Below are 21284 nucleotides of genomic sequence, written 5' to 3'. Positions count from 1 at the left end.
CAGAGCTTTTCATGATGGCAGAATGTAGATATGTAACATCTACTGTTTGTTTTTCGTGAACGTTTTCAGAATACAACACAGAATTTTTTAGTTAGTTGATGTGAAGCAAATGTTTTCATATGGACAAAAAAATAAATTGTTAATAAAACAAGACTACAATAATTCTTTGTTACGTCATGCAAGTCTTTATGGGTTTAACTGATGTATAATCCTATGCATTGCCTGATCAAGATGCCAGGTTAGGGTATCATAGCAGGTATTTTTCCATTCTTTATCAATAAGTAATTATTAATGTTACTCAGTGGTTTTAAACATTTTTCACCTCATTATTTTTCTTCTTTTAATGATGATTATCAAAGTCTTGTACAAAAGGAAATAAACAAAAACATTTCTTACAAATTACTGAACTTTATTGAAAGTTTTTCAAATTAAGTATTCATATTTTTTAAATCATTAATTATCAAAATGTCCAAAAATATTTCTGCAATGTGGTAGAGATCTGTCAATAATGTAATATACATATAATCCTTATAAGGATTTCTAAACCTTGAACACAACAGCAAATCACCTGAATTACCAACATTACACTCATATTTTTCACATTTTAGTGCTGACTGTTTTAAATGTTCCCCTTCTAAGGCATGAATATGCATATACTAACATAAAGTAATGAAATCAGTTACTGGCATTTGGCTTAAACAAAAATGTTCATCAAAAAATTTAATTCTCTGATTTAAAACACAAATGAAAAGTAAATATAAGGGGTTAAAACTGATGAAATTGTTAATGTTTCTGGCAGAACTAAGTACACATTCCAACAGATTGATTATTCCAGTGCTGTGAGTATTTACAGTCTGGTGGTTTCATCCACCCTGTCCTCGGCAAGAGAAGATTCTTGCTTTTCAGTAAAATTCTCAACATCATCTTTTCCAGACAGAATGTCAATGACTGTTGACAGAGTAGCATTGGGATCCAGTAGCTTCACCAAAGGTACATTTACACTTTTCTCCTGAAAGATCAGATTCTGCAGAGTCATGGCCTGCATGGAGTCAACACCCAAAGATGAAAGAGGCGAGTTATCTTTTAGTTCAGTCTGGTCTAAACCTGCGGTCTCACTCAGCAAAGAGAAAACATAATCTTTAGCTGAGATCTTGTCAGTTTCTTTATCCTGTGACACAACCTCTTTGGATTTTTGGAAGGCTTCCTCTACTAGTGCAGACAAACGCATTGTCAGGGCCTGGTTTTGAGAGAGAATGTTGTACCTGATATTTCTGAAGTGAAACCTGCACACAGCTTGTTGGGGGCGGTTTATTCTTAGACATTGCTCCAAGCTTTTATGAATCTCAGTCACATCCAACACCATCATTCCCTTTGCCTCCAGAAACTTCTGAAAATGTTCCTTGTTCAAAAGCAGCCCAAGATTCAATGCTCCCCAGTTTATAGACTGTCCAGGCAGACCAAGTTTGCGCCTGTACTGACAAAACAGATCAAGAAAGGAATTTGCTGCTGCGTAGTTTGTTTGAGACGCATTTCCCAGAAAAGCTGAGATAGAGGAGTAGCACACAAAGTAATCTAACTGACATTTAAGAGTTGCATTGTGCAGATTTAGCACACCATTGACCTTTGGTCTGAAAACCTTCTCATACATAGATTTGTTAAGGGTCTCAATCAACCCATCATGTAGGACAACAGCACTGTGAAACACACCTCTGATTGGACAGTTTGGGAACTTCTGATCAATTAGAGTGATTGTTTTGTGCATTTGCTGAGGAACTGAAATGTCACACTCTATGCTGACAATAGAGTTCCCACACTGTTTCTCCACATTGTGAATATCTTGCTGCACATTCAGTGTGGGCTTACTCCTGGAGAGTATGACTATATACTCTCCGCCTTTCTGTGAGATGAACTTGACAGTTTCAAAGCCCAGACCAGAAAGCCCACCTGCCACTATGTACACTGCTCCTTTTCGAAAAAGCTGTTTTTGGGTTGGTAGCACTGGAATGTCAGACAGCACCACATCAGCTGCCCTTTCAAGTGAGACCACAGCCAATTTATTTGCTTTGAAATAAGAGTGTGATATCTCTTGTCTATCATTTTCAGATTGCATTGGCTGAAAGGTGTAGTTTTCAGCAGCAACTTTTGTGCTGACGTTTAGAGATTTCAACCAGTGATGGATGCGAGACCTATGGGCTCTCAGGTATCCCTTCTGCAAAATGTCAGACATCTTGATAATCTCCACATTGACACTAGATTTCAAGTTCTGAAACACTTCATGGATGGACACACCATCAGCCTGAGAATCACAGATGATTATAACATGTTTGACTCCTGGAAAGTTGCAAACTTCAGCTGTCATGGATTCGTTAAACGGAGGCATGATAACAAATGCATCTATTTTAGGGACATTCAACAAACTGCCATTGCATGGTGGGCTCATAATCACATTCCAGCCTAGTTTGGTAGAAGTGCATGCCAAAACATTCACCAGTGCACAATTTGGTGAGTTGCTTATGATTCCTAAATTGTCCTTGGCTCTAGGCAAGGCTCGATGCAAGATCGCCCACGCAAGCACAAAGTAAGAAACACAGGGTGTTTTTTGAAGAAACAAGAATCTTTTGGTGCTATAACAAACATCCTCGGGAACTCTGACTTTGGTAGCAGCTTGCACAGGATAACAGGAGGCAACGCGGTCTCCCACTTTCCACTTTCTTACATCCTTTCCAACAGCTGCGATTGTACCGCTAAAGTCAAGAGCCAGCAGCTTATGTTTCTGTGAGGAGTGCTTGTTCCAATACAATGATTGGCCAAATTTCAGATGTGAAACGCTGACAGGGAAGTAATCAGTCGAATGAACACACAGCTTTGTTAGCTTGATTTCAACTGATGTGTCACTGATCAGCCCTGCATCTTCATCACTGTAAACCGCACTGACTTGACTTATTTTGTGTGCATCACTTGTCAAAAAGATGCATGTATTTTGCATGTTAGAGGTGCATCTGCCTTGTGAACCACCATTTGTCTCATTTGGGGTTCGAGCAATAGAAGGTTTCAAAATCTGTCCATCTTTTACCACTAACTCTGGGTATTTACTGCAAGGAAATGACCTTAAAACTTCAGATAGTGCTTCAAAGTTCTTTGTAGAAATTGCACTAATGTCAATCAGCTGAAAAGAGAGATCAGGTATCTCTGCAGCAAAAGATCGCGTCATACCAGCAACAGCAAAACCTGGATTGATGTGGTCCACTGTGATGTCAGATGAACAGTAGGTCACAGCTCTGATAGATTTTGGGAACCGAATTTGCTTCAGTTCAAGGACAATTTGGCGGAAAACCTCACAGCAGTTTGCCAATATTTGCAAGACGACATCAGGTGGCGAAGAAGTGAGGTTTTCTTTGCCCCAAAAGAACAAGACTTCATCAAAATGTTTCTCAACATCTGTGATTTTTAGATTTGCCAAAAGAGATGGAAATCCTTTGCTTATGATGTCTTTTGCATGTGTGACGGAAATGAATCTTGAATTTGAGTCCAGATGTTGTTGAAGACCCTTAGAGATTCCAATATCGTCACCAAAGACCAACGCCTTTGGAGGAGGAGAACGTTCATATCCTGGGATGACACTGAAGTCATTGTGGTAGAAGTAGTCTTGAACCACATCAGCACGATTGCCAAGATACTGGATTATTACATGCTTCACCTCAACCAACACTCTGCCCTCTTTATTTGCAAAACAGCCACAAATTTCAAAGTGATCAGAACCCACATATATTGCTCTCAGATAGACAATCATTTCATTTTCCAAAGGTCCACACACGATCAGGCTGCCTATTTTGGCTGGAAATCCTGGCCTACCAGCAAAGACATGCTCAACTGTAACTGGAAGAAGCTGCATCAGGTAATCCAAGACAACTGGGTGAATGTAATAGTCGTGCAAATGGGGCCGCAAATCCTCTGGAATGCAGACTTCTGCAAAAGCTTCTTTCAGATCCTCTCCATAGTGCACATCCTCCTTATTCTGGAAAACCTGTCCATATTCAAAGCCACCTTGTGATAAATATCCATAAAACTCCTTGTAGTTCACTACAGATGTGCAGCGTTTGAAGATGGAGCTGATCAAAATAGACTGTTCTTCAATCAGCCTCTCCTGCTTTGAAACCACTGTTCCTGATGCATATACTGCAGATGCAGAGAGGACAGTAAAGCGAGTTTCTTCCTGTGTTTGCTCCAAATGCACTTTCATCTCTGGTGAATTTTGGGTCAAAACAAATGGACTGTGAAAAGTGACACTAAGCTGAAGAGAACTGAGGGGCACTTTTGGTTTAGCCGTTGCCAGAAATGCAGCTACACCCAACTCGGCATAGAAAGCACCCGGGATGATGGGTACGCCATTGTGTTTGTGCTCTTTCAAGTAGAAAGATGAATCTGACATCAGGTCACAGGTAAAAATGTTGCGGTCACTTCCTGTCTGACAGAGCACAGGATGATTTCCTGATTTATTGTTTTGTGCAGCACCAATTATTACATCTCTGTCTGAGCAATCAAACTGGTATTTTGGGAAAAGTAGAGGCACTGTTTCAGAGCCTCTGTAGAAGGTGCTCCAATCTACCTGTACACCCAGTTCAAACAGTTTTGAAACAACCGAAATGACTGACTCATGATCTTTCTGTGGGTGCACAGAAGCAATAACTTTTGTTTCATTTCCAAACAGCTCTATGATGTTTCTCTGCAGTGCTCTTTTTGGCCCAATCTCCACAAACACAATGTTCTTCTTTCCCTTAGCTGCTGACTCTACTGCTTCTACAAAAGCAACTGGCTCACGAACATTTCTGGCCCAATATTCCCCCGTGCAGAAATCGCCTGGCTGCATTGCTTTGCCTGTGACTGTTGAGTACAACTCGGTTTGACAGTTATTCTCTTGCAAGGAGCCAATCAGCTCCCTAATATCTGGCAAAATTGGGTCCATCAAGTGGCTGTGATAAGCAGCAGAAACATTAAGCACATGGAGGAACAGATTGTCACTGTTTTCAGAGGTACTTAGCATCTCCTTTATGTTCTTTATTGCATCTGCATCTCCAGAGAGGGTGCAGGACTGGGGGCTGTTAAAAGCAGCAATGCAAATTCTGCCTGAGTAATGTGGAAGAAGAGAAGTTACCTCTGACACAGCCATGTTACTGACTACAAGCATCTTTCCCCCTGTCACCTTCTTCTGTAGAGAACTGCGGTAATATATGACTTTAAGAGCATCTTCAACAGACAAGAGGCCAGAGCAATGAGCGGCCGCCACTTCACCAACCGAGTGACCAAGAATTGCATCAGGCTTTACACCCCACTGTTGCAGTAAAGTAGCAATCCCAACCTGGACAGCAAACAGAAGAGGTTGTGCAACATCAGGACTTCTGTAGTCACTACTCTCAAACTCACTTTCAAGAGTGTCAAGTATGTTCAGAGGACACAGATTTAGATAAATCTGTGTAATCTCTGCAATTTTCCTTCTGAACACAGGCTCAGATTTTAGCAGCTGTTTGCACATTCCATGGTAAGTTAAACCATTGCCACAGAAAACAAACACCAGCCTTGGATTTGAGTAAGCTGCAGAAATGTTTTTGTCCACAGCTGCTTTAAGCTTTTCTTCAAGGTCAAACACAGATGATACGGCCATTGCTATTCTGTATTTGTGTTTGTAGTGACTTCTCCTGCAAGACGATGTGTACAACAGAGAATCTAGATCAACCTGACCATTTGTCGCCAACTGTTTGATGGTGTCAACTATTGTCATAGAGAGGGATTTCATTGAGTTGGCTGACAAAACAAAGTACCCTAACTGCCTCTCATTAATCCTTTTTTGAACACTTAGTTTCTTATGTTGTTTGACAATGACATGGGCATTTGTTCCCCCAAAGCCAAAGTTATTCACCCCAGCAACTCTTGTACGAGATGATTTCCACTTTTCCATTCTTTTGGGGATCCTGATGTTCAAGGATTTGGTGTCTACACTGGAAGTTTCATCACTGTAAAAAACTGAGGGAACAATAGTTTCATGTTTCATCATTAGGAGGACCTTAATTAGACCAGCCACACCAGCAGCTGATTCTGTGTGCCCTATGTTGCTCTTCACAGAGCCAATCGTTAGTAGCTGTGAACCAGGTGGTCTGTGTTTTGTGATCGCGTTTGAGATGCTTGTTGCCTCTGTTGTGTCTCCTACTGGAGTTCCAGTCCCATGTGCTTCTATGTACTGAACATTTACAATGTCAGACTCAGTGTACATTCTGCACAGCAGCTCTTCTTGTTGTGTCATAGAGGGTTTGGTAATCGGAGTGACTGAGTGTCCATCTTGGTTGACTCCTGTTTTACTGATGATACCCCAGATATTGTCATTGTCTTGAAGAGCCTTTATGTGAAAATAAAACAACAGTAAATAAAAAGTAAGTGTAAAACATATATTAATAAACCAACTGTGCACACTTACTTTTTTCAGTGGCTTCAGGAGTACCACCCCACAGCCCTCTCCTCGGCCGTAGCCATCTGCTCTTGTGGAAAAGGGTTTACTTTTCCCATCAGGTGCAATCATCTTTGCTTTGCTGAGTGCAACAAACACTCTTGGCTCAATGATGCAATTGACTCCTCCACAAACAGCCATGTCAGAATCACCTGATAAGATAGTAAGAAGTCCATTCCTATCTCCTCTTAAAACAATCAATTGCCATGTTGTAAATGCAGAGAACACCAGTGTGGAAAATTGGCTTCTCACCAGTTTATCTTTGAAATGCTTGAAAAGTGTCAGTGAGTTTATGCAGAAGATGTACAGACCTTGTTTAATGGATAGGCAGGCAAGATGAAGAGCCACAAGTGATGATGAACAGGCGGAGTCAATTGACAATGAAGGTCCAGTGAAGTTAAAGATGTAGGAGACCCTGTTTGCTGCTATACTCATGGCCAGTCCTGTGCCTGTCCAGTGGTTGATCACACTTGGGTGAACATGTGCTGCATTTGTTTCATAATCTCTGTTCATCATGCCTGAAATACCAAAGAAAACAAAAAAAAGACATCAACTTTCCTATTGCCAAAACCTCTCTGACAAAGGCTGCTTTCAAATCAGAATAAAAAAAATACAATTTTATCATCTTACCGACAAACACTCCAGTTCTGGTGCCACTTGCTTTCTCCATTGGAATCCCAGCATTCTCTAAAGCCCGGTAGACACATTGAAGGAGTTGTTTCTGTTGAGGATCCATTTGCTCCACTTCACTGTCACTGATGCCAAAGAATTTATGATCAAATTCATTAAACCTAAAAACAGACAAAACGTTTGGAGGTATTACAAGATGCTATACGACTCTCCAGAGTCAGGATGCAAGTTGGGGTTAAACACTGGATGGAACAAGTTTTGCTAAATTGGGTAGATTTACACTCTTTGGGTGGTTTTGATCTTTGATAAAAAAGTAATCTAAGGTACGTATGGAGTCATATGTTTACTTTATATTGTTAAATGGGACATTTTGGAGCGGAAGTTTTGTATCTGGCAATCCTCGACGGATCCCTGTTATATATATATATAATGCTGAAATACATAATACTTCGGCTGTGTAGACTGTTCTATTTTTTTAATGCTTGTATTGTAAAGTTCATGCGCAGGTAAGAATACTTTTTGAAGAACGTTATGATGACATGATTTGGTTTTAATTTTAGACTGGCACGAAATGTCTCTGTTTTTCTATTCTATTTGCAGAGTGGCACTTTTTTGTTACTTTAGTCTATTCCTATTGAGTTGAAAAGGTCATATCGAGAGTAACTATGTAAGTATGCCCAGAGTTAAAGTCAAATAAAAGCATGGTTAATTTTCCAACCACAAGTTTTTGGGCCTTTTTTCCTTTTCCAAAATATTGTATCATTATCGTGAACCAATTATTCATCTATCGTATCATATTGTGAACTCGGTCTATTGTCTCACCCCTAATATATAATAAAGCTTTGCTAATGTTTGCTTAACACACGTCATGTTGTTGTCAGAGAGAATCAAGGGTTAAACACTTGTTAATTAGGTCGATGAACTAGTACAGTCAGGTTTTACTCAGAAAGGCCTTTTACCTGTTTTAGCAATTACTTGCCTCACGTTATCTTTAAAGTAATCTTTAAAAAGTTCCAATTGTACAAGAATAAATGTAATATCTCTCTAATAAAATAATGTAAATTATGCTTCATCTTTAAAGGTCCACAAATATGTAAAAAGGGTTCAAAACCTTTATCTCCTTTTAACTCCTACGGTATTAAAAAATAGATGAATTACGAAATATCAAGTTTCTTAAATTTTCCTTGTTTTTGTGTAAAATGTCTTATTTCAAAAAAATCAATTAGTGTTTTTAGATGCCTGTAAGGTATTTCTAATTGTTTCACTAAAGTGAAATTGCCAAAAACACTTGTTTGTGCCTCCTTTAAAAACAAGCTGTGATTTTGAGTGGGGAGAGGGACAAACTCAGCTTTATTAGTGCTCCATAAAGTAGGCTACTGATAATGATAACTGCCTCAGTTACCTTTCCAAGGTCTTTGACATTCCCATCTATGACTCATTCAAATTATTATCTCATAGTTACTACAACATAAAGCATCAGAGCCTGGCGTATGTTTTATCCCATTTTCCGTTCTTTTTTCTATTTAAACCTTTTATCCCACAATCAACACTAAAGTATTTTACCATCACTTAAAAGTTGTACAGGAGGATGGACAGGTCTATACTTTTTTTTTTAAAAATACATCCTTTTAGGATTTTAAAAGTTTGTTTATCAATCCAAGAAATATTGCCTGTTCAATGAATTATTACATTTATCCTATTAACTTTTTATATTCTATATTCCTATGGTGTACTCGTTTTGAGTAGTTTTATGCAAAGTATTATTAATCTTGTGGAAGTGGAAGGATGAACTTAGATTTTTAATTAAATATTTTTTGTGACATGTTCTGTTTATTGAGCAAAGATAATTTGAATAGTTAAAATAATTTAAACAAAAAAAAAAGTGCCAGAGCTATTTATTACAATATGGATATTTTGTTATTTACTTTTAAAGTGAATGAGCAAGAATTCATTCATTTAGTTACACATTCATTTAATACACAATAGTCAATTGCATCATCCCCTTTATATTGTAGGATTTTAAATTATCATTTCAAATTACAAATATAATTCAATAAGCTGATGTTCCTACCCGTCAATAAGGGCAGCCGTTTCAGTGCGGCATTTCCCTGCTTTGCTGTCATCTGGATCATACCAGCTGGAGAAATCCAGTCTCTCACTGGGAATCCGCACAGAACAGTTTCTGCCATTAACCAGAACCTTCCAGAAGTTGTCGAGCCCTTCTCCTGGTGGCAAGAGAAAAAGTACAACGGGTGTCAGGGAATAAAAGGTGAGAGGCAAATTTCATTTTTATATTGAACAGTTAAATTTTAAGACTCGAGATGATAAACATGTTAAAAATGTGAATAAAAGAACCTCTGGAAATTAAAGATTTTTACGTAGCAAAAACTGACTTTACTATATGTTAATTTTACCTCCAGGAAAATTGCATCCAATCCCAATAACTGCAATTTTATCCTCAGCTTCCTCCATCTTGACAGTGAAGGAATCAGAAGACATCAACATGCATGTCTATTGAAGACTGATATGTCCTTAAATCATCCCCTCTGCTCTTTCTCCCAGTGATGGTATCACTGCAGGACCACAGGTCGACTCTTATAGGCAGCTTCTTTTCTTGATGAAACATTAATGATTGATTGTAAATGTATCCTTGGGGATGAAAGAGTTCAGTGCACACATTTATGGCACATTGCTAATGATTAGTAGAAATTTAAGGACTCAATAAATGTTATTTAACAAAGTGACTTTGAGTTTGACAGAAGATGTCATTTTAAACAATTTCATCGCAGAGACGTTGATGACTCTTTTGTCTTTGGAAACACATTTAAAAGTAAAACGTATTCAGGTACATTGGTTGTTTTTAATCATACTATATGGTGTAGAGTGAACACAGGCTTTGTGCAATTCTTTTTACTTCTCGAAATACTCAAATGAACATCCAAAACAAAAATATTGCACAAAGAATTAAATCCATGTATCATCTATGTTTGATACCAATGTGGATCAGAATGTGTCTGCAGGTCATCAATAAAATATAAAGAAAAGTGTTTAAGGATTTCTTGTCCAGAAGATGAACACCATTTGATTTGCCTTAAGGTCATACAGGTTACATTTATCTGAATCAACAGGTCCCATTATAAATCATAAGGCTTTATTTATGTCTGTGTTATCAAAGTGTTCAAAGACCAAGATATAAACTGGGAGTGGTTACAATGTATTTAGGACAAGCAAAGTTAACTGAGCAGTTTAAAAACATTTGTGGCAGATTTATTTGGGGTGGATTACATTTTATTCATTGTCAAAATGAAAGTATCTGCCTAATTGAAGACTATATAATAGTGGGAAGCCCCCAAAGCCAAGTCCTTGATCACATCTGACCTATTCTTGTTCCTGATTATATTTAAATGATTGAAGAATATTATCAACCACATCAGAAGCTGTGGCTCGTGTTTTTTTTCATTAACATTTTAAGTAAACACTTGAAATCTTGTTTTTTTTCCCTTGTTTAAAATGTATTTATTTATGGAGAACTTTTCAAATCCTATATTACAAAGGGCTTTCCAAAGGAAAATTAGAGCATTTTTAAATACACTTGTCCAACTTGATTTTGTGAAAATGTACATTTTTAATAAAGCACGAAATGACTGGCAACCTGTCCAGGGTGTACCCCTGCCCAACGAGAGCTGAGATAGGCACTGTAATGGACCTAACGGATCAGAAAATGGACGGATGGATAGACATAAATGCCAAAGTGCTTTATAGTGTTGTTATGTAACTCATCTACAACAGTGGCTTTATCCTGAGCTGTTGCCATTACATGAGTGCTAAACACATGTATAATCCATTGTGTTTTTCTTGTACAAAAATTAAAACCAAGAAAAGGTTAGAATTTTATTGTCAAAATACTTGCACAGAAACAAAGACAAAAGTTCACTCGCAATAAAAAAGTTGCATTAAGTGCGTTTACAGTAGTTAACAGTACAAAACATTCAACTGTAGTAATGAAGAACATTAGAGCTTGGTGAAAATAAATGCCTTAGCATTTGTTAGTAATCGATGCATCTTTGGCTTGTTATACAAAGAGAGTCTGTTTTAGAGACGTGATGATTCCAGGTAGAGAGAAGTGTGATCTCATTCCCATGTTAAAGAGAGCATTTGGCAGCTCAGCTCCCACAGCTTCTGAGCCAACGTGTCGTCTTTTCCTGCAGCTGAGCAGCTGGCAGCAGCACAGTCACTGGAATGAAAAAACACACAGTGAGACAAAATAAATGTATTTCAGTCAGAAATATTGTGATCTTTTTAATATTAAAGATGAAGAAAATGTATTATAAAGTCAATAGATGTATTCTTTATATAGAAGGATGTGGGAAAAATCAATAATTTGTCAGTTTTTACTTTACTTTGGTACTGGTATTTAGCAGTGTGCATGCACAATCAAACCTCACACATATTGGCAACTACCACTCCATATTTTGTTGGGTTGCATTAAAAAAAACTACAAGTATTTTCAGGTTTTTACCAAAATAAAAGATTTAATCAAAAGTCAATAATGTGATCTGTCTTAAGTGTGAGGCAATAATATCTTTCGCCCACTCAAATATTTGCCACAGACATTTTTCTGGAATTGTAGTTTTCTAAATGAAACTTTGAATTTGGTCAACAGAAATATTAGGGAATTATATATAATTATAAAAAGCTGATTAACATTCTGTTTTTTTTTTTTTTAATTCATTTTTCAAAATCTTATACCTTTCATTAAGACTTAGTTAAAAAAAACTTAGTAATACAAACTCCTGTGATAACAAGTGGCACTTTTTGGATAAATGAGCAACACTTATTTCATGCAAGTCATCATCATTCAATCGTTTGCATTAAAGCTGCAGTATGTAGAATCATGAGACTTGTAAAATTACAGTGTCCACTCAGAACACTTTGAATTACAATATGCTCAAAAGTGATTATGGATATTTGACCAAATGAAGCAAAAGAAGAACAACTTACATACTGCAGCTTTAACTTTGTTCTTGAAACGAGTGAGTGCAAAACAGCAACAATAGCTGGGTTTCCGTTACAGATTTTCGCAAAATAAAAGCGATATTTCTAAATGTCGACAAAGTATGAATGCGCTTTGAACGTGTTTCCATTGAACGTTGTTTTGGGCAGGAGCCTCGTAACTCCGTGAAATCTCATCCCACGAGACTTCCCTGCAGGAAGACGGACGCTCGGAACCTCCTTATAACATTCCTTTGTTGTTTCACGTCCAATGTGGCAGTGATAATTTTTATCATGTGACCAGGTACCTCACATCATATAACCAAGTATGTCACGTTCTGTGACATGTATTTGCGGAAAAAGTGTTTCCATTGTGCTTTTGAGACATTTCAATATCGAAATATCTGAAATTCCTCCTCATGAAAGCGTAAAAACTTGGATTTTGCGGATTTCCAAGGGTAATGGAAACCCAGCTACTGGCTCAGGTCTTACAGGGTTCTTCATCAAAGAACTGAAGTCTGAATAGGAAAATAAAAGCCTAATGAAAACACCAGTGTATTGATAAAACACCTGTTGCTAACCTGTAATATCCTCCTGTTTCATTGGCCAGTGATGGTTCCACGGCGCAGTAAATGGTCGTCTGAGCTCCTTGTACTGAGCTCTTTGTGAAAGGACTCACAATCTTCATGATCAACTGCTGAGCACCGTTCAGATGACGCCACAAATCAGTCTGCACTACTCCAGGATGGAGAGCATACGTTGTCACGCCTGTGCCTGAAAAACACAATTCATTAAACTCAGGTTTAACAATGAGGAGAAGCATAACATGGTCTCTTTAAATCTCTGTGCAGACCTTCCAGTCGTTTTGCCAGTGAGTGGCTGAACAGGACGTTGGCCAGTTTGCTCTGAGCGTAGGCTTTTCTCTTATCGTAGCTCTTCTCACTGTTGATGTCCTCCAGATTGATGGAGCCCCAGGAATGAGCCATAGAGGACACCGTGATGATCCTAGCTGGGCTCGATTGTTTGATCAGGTCAATCAACAAATAGGTGAGGAGGAAATGACCTACAGAGGACCAAGAATATCTGTATCAGACCAGTGGGGAGGCTTTCACTAAAGTAGGATTAGAACATCTTGGATAACAGGATGATGCCTGGTTTAGCTAATCCTTGTAATTTATTGATCAGAGACGTGATCAGTGCATGTGCAGCAGAGGTGAACAGCTAATAGAAACGAATGCTGAGACGAAGAAGATGTGACATTATTACTGAGCAGCAAGCGAGAAGAACAACAAAAGTGAATAAAGGACGGACACAATTATTAGGTTCAAGTAGTTTTTTGTCATTTTGATATTTAAAAAAAATGTACACGGTTAAACTTGGTGAGAAGTTACTGTACCGTGTCTTTTACATCAGCGTTCAAACAAAAAAGACAATGCAGTAAGTCTTAATTAAATATATTAATTTAATAGCCTAGTGAGCATTTAGATTATTAGTTTCTTGAAAATCAAACAGATTTATATGCACAGAGGCAGCATGCATGTTCTGATAATGAATAACATTTTTATACTGCACCAATTGTTTATACACATCTGAACTGCCTGCTCACTGGGTTGCTATGAGAAACTGGAAAATAATGTAATATAAAACCCTTTTATTATTGAAATAGCGAATGGGCCTACTTACACCTAAGGACATTTGTCTTACTAAAAATAATATACATTAATATTACTGCTTAGTTTCTAAACAATAGATTTGATTCTCTTACATAACAGTCTTTTAATGGGAATTCATTGTAATAATTTCTGTCATTTGGTTAATTGTTTGCACTGTAGTTGGCAAAGCAACACAACACATACTCCTAAAAACTGCACAATCAAGGATCAGTTGGTGGTGAAAGGCCAAACTACCCACATGTTGTAAACTCAGGCTGATAAATTCCACTCCTTATATAAACAGTGGCCTATCAGATATGAGAAACCCTGAACGATAACAGGATTCAATAAAGGCCAAAATAGATTGTTATTAGAGGATAAATACCAATAGGTACAAGTGTGTTCAAAACATTAAAGAGTCAGATTTTCAAAATAATTTGAAGTAAGAATTTAGGTCACTTCATACTGTTATAGTACCGGTAATAACATTTTGATTAATCGTGTTATATAATACATATTAAAACAATAAAAACAGAGATAACAGCAGTGATGGCAGTACTTTGTACCAGCATAATGTCTAAAGCTTGTGCTACTTTAGGTCCAATACTTTTTAAAGTAACGACCACACTGTTGGTCACAGAGCTAAGACACAACATTCAATAACTGATGATTCAACAACAAGCTCAGCTACAACAGTCCCACAAATGTCCAGTTAAGTGTGCACAAGCACATTACACACCAACACAGGGGTGTCCAATGGCAGTGGTTCCCAAATTATGGGGCACGCTAGTTGTGACAAGTTTAAATGCACACAAAGAAAATAATAGAAAAAACATTTGTACACACCCTCAGGAATGTTAGGATGTTTATTTTTTGTTTGCAGGTAAACTTTAACAACTAAAGCCAAGATTAAATACAAATTAATGACAAGTTGAGCAAGATCTGACTATATATATATATATATATATATATATATATATAGTAACATAAAACAAAAAGTAGAATAAACTGATTCTACAGGAACCAAAAATGTTTGTAAGGCCAATTTACAAGAGTCATAAGTAGTTCTTGTTCTCTAAAAGGCTGAGATTATTTTACAATCTCAGTACGTATTGCGATTGCTGCATGAGACACTATTACTTACTCAAGTTGTTGACTCAGATTGCCATACTAAGCTTGCCATGGGAAATTAGTGAAAGGAAGTATGCATTTTTAAAAAGTATATTCCAACATGTGCTTTATTTTTATCCAAACAGAATACATGTCATAATAAAAAATATATGTTTTATAATTTATTCTCTGGGGTATTTTATTATTATTACATGTATTGTGTTTGTACAAAAAAAATAGTTTGATAATGTATTCTATGCAAACAATACATGTAATATTAAATACACTATATAAAATTATGAAACATTTTTTTTTTTTATATACAAACACATTGAAAATTCAATTTCAAAACAATCTCAGCACGGTGGAAGTAGCAAAACTCACAGCAACAATTAATTTTCCGGGAGTGCGCATGCTCATAATCTCTCTCAGTACGGAGGTAAAAGCAGACCGTGACACCAGCACTAAGGGGGTACGGGATTGATATGTGGGGGTGGTGATTTTTTTACTATTACTTATATATAGGTTCTTTTTTCTCTTCAATAAAAGAAGCTATGCAACACAGAATGTTTGATATAAATGTAGTTTTAACTGAAATTGATCAAAAAATATTTAACAAAATAATTAAGCATAATACAAGTGACCACAAGGCAACAGCAAAAATAAAAATATTCATGTAGAAAAGTGACCTATTCAACACTGACAGCCACTCTTGCTCCAGCCAATAATCAGACAATTAATCCAAAATAAAAAGGGAGATGTGCTCTTGGTCTTCAATTTCTACAGGCACTATTTTTTTTTCTTATTATAAAACGATCCATTCCAATACACGTTAGCTCAATGTCAATCAATGGGCCCCATTGAATGGTGTACAAGCAGGGATTGAACCTTAATGTTTTTGAATTCAAGAAATTATTATTAAAAGTACGTTAAAATATTAAATAAAATGCTTAAAAGGGGCTTAACTGGGGGTGTGCAAATTCTTGATGGGACTATAGCGCCCCCTATCCCTGGTGTAGCGCCGTCACTTTTGAGATGCAAACACTATTCATCAAATAAACAAATGATTAGAAAAAGTTCCAATTAATCAATGTGATGTGTACAGGTTTATATTATTATGTTGGCCTTTGTTTACTTAGATGTAAAGCACTGACCTAATGTATATAATACTGGTAAACTCTTAAATGTGCACACTGAATAAGTCGTCATGAACAAAGATCACAAATATTTAATTTGTGGGCTGTTTTCCCTTCCCACTAGTTCTATTGTTTTAGTTTTCATTATTTTGTTGGTCACTTACCCAAGTGGTTGACGCCAATCTGCAACTCAAAGCCATCGGCTGTTTTCCCATACGGGCAAACCATCACACCAGCATTGTTAATGAGGATGTTGAGTTTGGTCTCATCTGCAGGAGGAACATAGCTGTGAGAGGTGGATGAGGCTGCTCCATCTCCTGCTCTGAAGGAATCTAATGATTTTACCTTTGTGTATCAACTCAGAAAACTCTCTGATAGATTTGCTGTCTGACAAGTCCAGTTTTCTGCACACAACGTCGCTACTGCCCGAGCGTTCAATGATTTCTTTGACAGCCGCTTCAGCTTTTTCCATGTCCCTGCATCCAATGATGACCCGAGCACCTAAAAACAAAGAAGAAAATATATTTATTGAAAACACAAAAGAACAATATGCACAACTATAACATCACATTTCACTCTCACCTTAAAACAGTCGACTCTTCCTCACTCCATTCTACCCTGACTCCATCTTCCCTTTCCCCTCACTAAGGTGTAACACTGCCTTCTCTTTTTATATCTTCCCTTTAACAAAGTGTGTCTTACCCTTCCTTAGGGAGGGCTGGTGGTGGTCACAATTATGCAATAAAATAAATTAATTTATTTAATTGCAATAGTAAAACATGCATTGCCATCTTAAAAAGATTGTCGTGTTCGACAGCATGTGCAGACAAAAGAAAACACGAACTGCAAAGCAATATTAGTTTTTTTTTTTCACACACTGGGTATGTATGAAACGTTCATAAGTGAAGAACGCCCTCTCGTGGAGAAATTTGTACATTACAAGGCTTTACGGAAAACAGTGTAACTAAATAAAATCTCTCCAAAAAAAAAAAAACAATGCATTTTTTAAAATCCTTTTTACTGTTTCTATGTTCAAAATTACATTTACACATTTGAGGGAAAAAAAAAACCTCTCCTGTGATTGCCCAACAAAAACTTCCACAAAAAAAACAGGAACAACACTTACAAACAGGCAGAGAAATCGCATGACTTAACTTTAACACAGTTTGAGCTCACCAGAAAAAAAAAAAAAAAAAATCCAACCGCTTACGAAAGACGTCCTTTCAAGTTAAAGAATTCAGTTAACAGGTGAGCAGCATTACTCATCATCTGCAGACAGATTTCAAAAGGGTGGCAGAAGAGGATTAGCCTGTGCTAATACACAACTTCAAGGCAGATAATGGTTAATCTTGAAGGGTCAAAGGAAAACCAGGACTAAGGTGCATACAGAAAGCGCAGCTATAAGATAGATGCAACACATTTTGTGAGATTTGAGGTAGAGCAGATGAGCTGAAAGACAAAATATACAGAAAAACTCTGCCACATTCTTGTAAATCCAAGCTTTGGCCTTCCTCAGTGCAAATCACAGAGTTCAGGCATACTCGCTCAGTCAAAAACAGGACAAGTAGGTTCATTGGAGTGATGGAATGCTTTCTATTTGTCACCTGAACTATGGAAAACATAGGAACCCACACACAAACAGAATAAATATCAAAATGTCCCTTCCTAGTTTTAATTATGGACACGACTTCCTGTGTGATAGCAAAAGCAGCATTTATCTTGTGTAGCTTGTGGTAAATATGTAAGAATTGCAACACTTTTACCAAAAGAATACTAGCTACTGGGTATAGATTTTATATATTATTTTGTAAAATTAACAGTGATATGAAAGAAAAAAAAAAAAAAAATCATAAAATTTAAAGTAAAACATTTTTTTTTTTTAATGATCAGGGATTTAGTGGGTGGTGGGTTTTGAAGGAATATTATTGAACAAGGCTCATGTCACACGTGTAATAATCATGCTGTCTCATTAGCATCATGATATGCCACACCTGTGAGGTGGATGGACTATCTCTTTAAAGCAAAAAGTGCTGACTAATACAGATTTAGACACATTTCTTAACAATATTTGAGAGAAAACGGCCTTTTAGTGTACATATAAACATTTGTAGAGCATTGAAGTTTGCTTTTATACTTTTTGTTCAGTGACGTCATTGCCATCTTTGAATTTTGAGGGGAATAAATCTGTTCAACAACTAACCTTTTGTATGTATTTACTATGAGGTGTGTATGGGTTCAGGTACCTCTCCCAGCCAGGTCAATGGCTGCCTCTTTGCCTATTCCAGTGTTTGCTCCAGTGATCAACACAGTCTTTCCATCCAGTCTCTCAGCAGAGGACCAGGCAGCCCGGAACAGGTTCCTGCAGTATTGAGAAACGCCTCAGTGTCTCAACCGGCAAAACAAGTACGCACCACAATGGCTTACATTACCCAATACTAGTACAAAGACAACATATAACTTAAATACAACTTCTTATCTTATTTCATCTCACACAACAATACTCTGTTTCAAACACAACTAAAACCCCAAAATAAAGTAGCGAAAAAGATAATAAAACATTGTTACCTTATTGTTTGCATCGCAGCAGTGAAACCAGAAGCACTCGTTAAACAGACAGGTTAATAATGACAGTCACGCCCTGAGAGCGACAAATACTTGAAAACAGGCAAACCGGAAATACCCAGAGCGATGACACTGATTGACTGTTGTGTTAGCCAATTGTTTGCGACGTGGTCTGATAGGCCGATTATAATTGGTTGAGATAGAGAAATCGGTTCTGCCTCTTTATAAGGAGCGCTCGATTAAAAAAAAACAGATGCACCGCACAGGCGGAGAGATGCGGATTAATTTAAACCGTAACAGGGTTGAAGTATTTTTTTAAATTTTGAATTAGATTTTTCTTTTTTTAAATTTAAATTTTATTTCGGCACTCTTCACAAACAAAACAAAACAAACAACAGTCAATTGTGTAATTCTTCAGCCGAAAGGGTGTAGATTGAAGCAAACCTACCCCATCACAACAAAACAAAAGGTTCTCTATACATAATATCACACAAAAAATATTTATGTTATATTACTATTTTCACAATATATACATCCTGCACGAGTTTTATATATAGTTTATACATTCACATCAAACATATACATACGTACAGACATATATGTACAGACACATGAATGTATATGACATGTACATAATATTAATATTATACTAGTTCATATTTACGAGACACATTTCATCAATTAAAACTAGAGTGACAATATATATATTAACAAAAACCTTTTATTATGTTTTAATATATTTATACCATTATATACATATTGTATATTATTGCTGTTCCAGGTATAATTGTTGATCTTTTTACTAACGATATATGATTTAAAAAGCTTTTAAAAATGGTTTATGTTGGTGCTTTCACTGCTTTGTTTCATTTCATCCTTTAGGCAGTTCCATAATTGAATCCCTAAATAATAATATTAATATTGTTATACTCATCCTTTTCAGTGTTGTTCCAGTAGATTGAATCTTGAAATGTAGTTTTCTTCTTTAAATACATTCCCCTTCTCTCTCTAAAAATCTTTTCTGCAACTCTTTTGGAAGTGAACCTTTCCTTGGTTTATAAATCATGTCGATACTTTTGAGTTGGATGAGATCTGGGAGTTTTAAATCTGGTGTTTGTAAGAATAATCATTTGTGTGTTCTCTGTATCCTGCGTTATGTATCAGTCTGATGGATCTTTTTTACATTATGAAAAACGGTTGGATTTTTGTCATGTATGTATTTCCACAAACTTCTAGACATTTAGATTTAACATTTATATTTAAATCTAACATTTAGATTTAACATACAAGATTTAAAATTAACATTTATATTTAAATCTAACATTTAGATTTAACATTTATATTTAAATCTAACATTTAGATTTAACATTTAAATTTAACATTTATATTTAAATCCAACAATTAGATTTATATTTAACATTTATATTTAGTATTTATATTTAACATTTAACTATTAGATTTAACATTTATATTTAAATCCAACATTTAGATTTAACATTTATATTTAAATCCAATAATTAGATTTTTATTTAACATTTAAATTTAGTATTTATATTTAACATTTAAATTTAGTATTTATATTTAGCATTTAAATTTAGTATTTATATTTAACATTTAACTATTAGATTTAGCATTTAAATGTAACATTTATATTTTATATTTATATTGAACATTGACAAGATATTATTACGAGAAAAATATATCACAAATATTACTGTGAATCTGGCCAAAAGTAACATAAATAAATCACATACGTTTTGTAAATGTTGCAAAAAGTTGCTGTTTATTTTAGCATCTGCAATTTTACAATCGGCACCCCATGAATAGTTATATCTATAAGTAAAATGTAAAAAAAAAAAAAAAAGACAACACTTTTAAGTTAGATTTCTGTAATGTCAGCCTGTGCCCTGTAGGTGGCAGCACACAGTAATGTATCATAATCAGCCAAGACAGAGACAGAGTGGCCCTGTTATTGTATCACTGTTATGTCTATGAAAAGATGAAAAGCTGCTATTTCGATAAAATCTAATCCTTGGTTTAAAATTCACTCTTATTGCAAATACAGGAGAGTGAACTGGAGAAAAGTTACATGTTTTCTTGCCAAAACACTATCAATGGCTTATTTATTGAGCTCAGATAATGTTTCTGCAACACAGCAGGTTTAAGCTGTGGACAGAAGGTCATCAGACCAGGAAACTCTGCACCAGCAATCAGCTGAGTGTGTGTAAGCAAACATTTCCTTCCCTTTTTGGTTAAATTTTAGTGTATTATGAGTGTACACGTGTGAGATTCTGTAAGAATATGAATTAGAGAAGAACACTGACACTGTAAACTGACTGTAGGGAACAAACTAAACGTAGATATACCTGACTGACTGGAAACCACTCAGGGGATTGTGTTTTCTAGGTTTTTTCCCCATCTGGATTGTAAATAAATGAAAAAGAATGAGTAATTTACTAATATTGAAGTTTTTTTCCCCCTGTTTTTGTATACTACATTTTCTACATTGGACATCATAACAGTTCATCTGACCTGTGCTGCTTCCTTCAAGTCACAAACAATGGCGAGGCAACGGGATGCACTGAGTAAATGACGAGAACAACATCACTATAGCAGATGGAGAATAAAAAAAGGAAGTATATATTTACATAAATAGACTTGACAATGAGGTATAAATAAACATGGACATTTCTTGTATTGATAAGC

The 21284-nt window shown here is 36.2% G+C and overlaps 2 protein-coding genes across 2 annotated transcripts; both read right to left on the bottom strand.

Moving 5' to 3' along the window:
- Positions 1-392: 392 nt before the first annotated feature.
- LOC114454237 (highly reducing polyketide synthase easB-like) lies at positions 393-9740 on the bottom strand. The gene is made up of 6 exons (XM_028434549.1): positions 9541-9740; positions 9198-9351; positions 7127-7287; positions 6808-7014; positions 6467-6648; positions 393-6388 (listed from the first exon to the last, which is right to left on the bottom strand). The coding sequence occupies exons 1-6, from the start codon at positions 9629-9631 to the stop codon at positions 848-850; spliced, it is 6336 nt and encodes a 2111-aa protein (XP_028290350.1). The 5' UTR covers positions 9632-9740; the 3' UTR covers positions 393-847.
- Positions 9741-11003: 1263 nt separating this feature from the next.
- On the bottom strand, positions 11004-18694 carry rdh12l (retinol dehydrogenase 12, like). Its single transcript, XM_028434697.1, has 7 exons — positions 18582-18694; positions 18260-18375; positions 16362-16517; positions 16181-16285; positions 12972-13181; positions 12700-12892; positions 11004-11360 (listed from the first exon to the last, which is right to left on the bottom strand). The coding sequence occupies exons 1-7, from the start codon at positions 18593-18595 to the stop codon at positions 11258-11260; spliced, it is 897 nt and encodes a 298-aa protein (XP_028290498.1). The 5' UTR covers positions 18596-18694; the 3' UTR covers positions 11004-11257.
- Between the last annotated feature and the right edge of the window lie 2590 nt (positions 18695-21284).

Source organism: Gouania willdenowi, chromosome 20 (assembly GCF_900634775.1).
Source record: "Gouania willdenowi chromosome 20, fGouWil2.1, whole genome shotgun sequence".
NCBI classification, from domain to species: Eukaryota; Metazoa; Chordata; class Actinopteri; order Blenniiformes; family Gobiesocidae; genus Gouania; species Gouania willdenowi.
The sequence above is the reverse complement of the archived record's forward strand: the minus strand, read 5'-3'. Positions and strand labels throughout refer to the sequence as shown.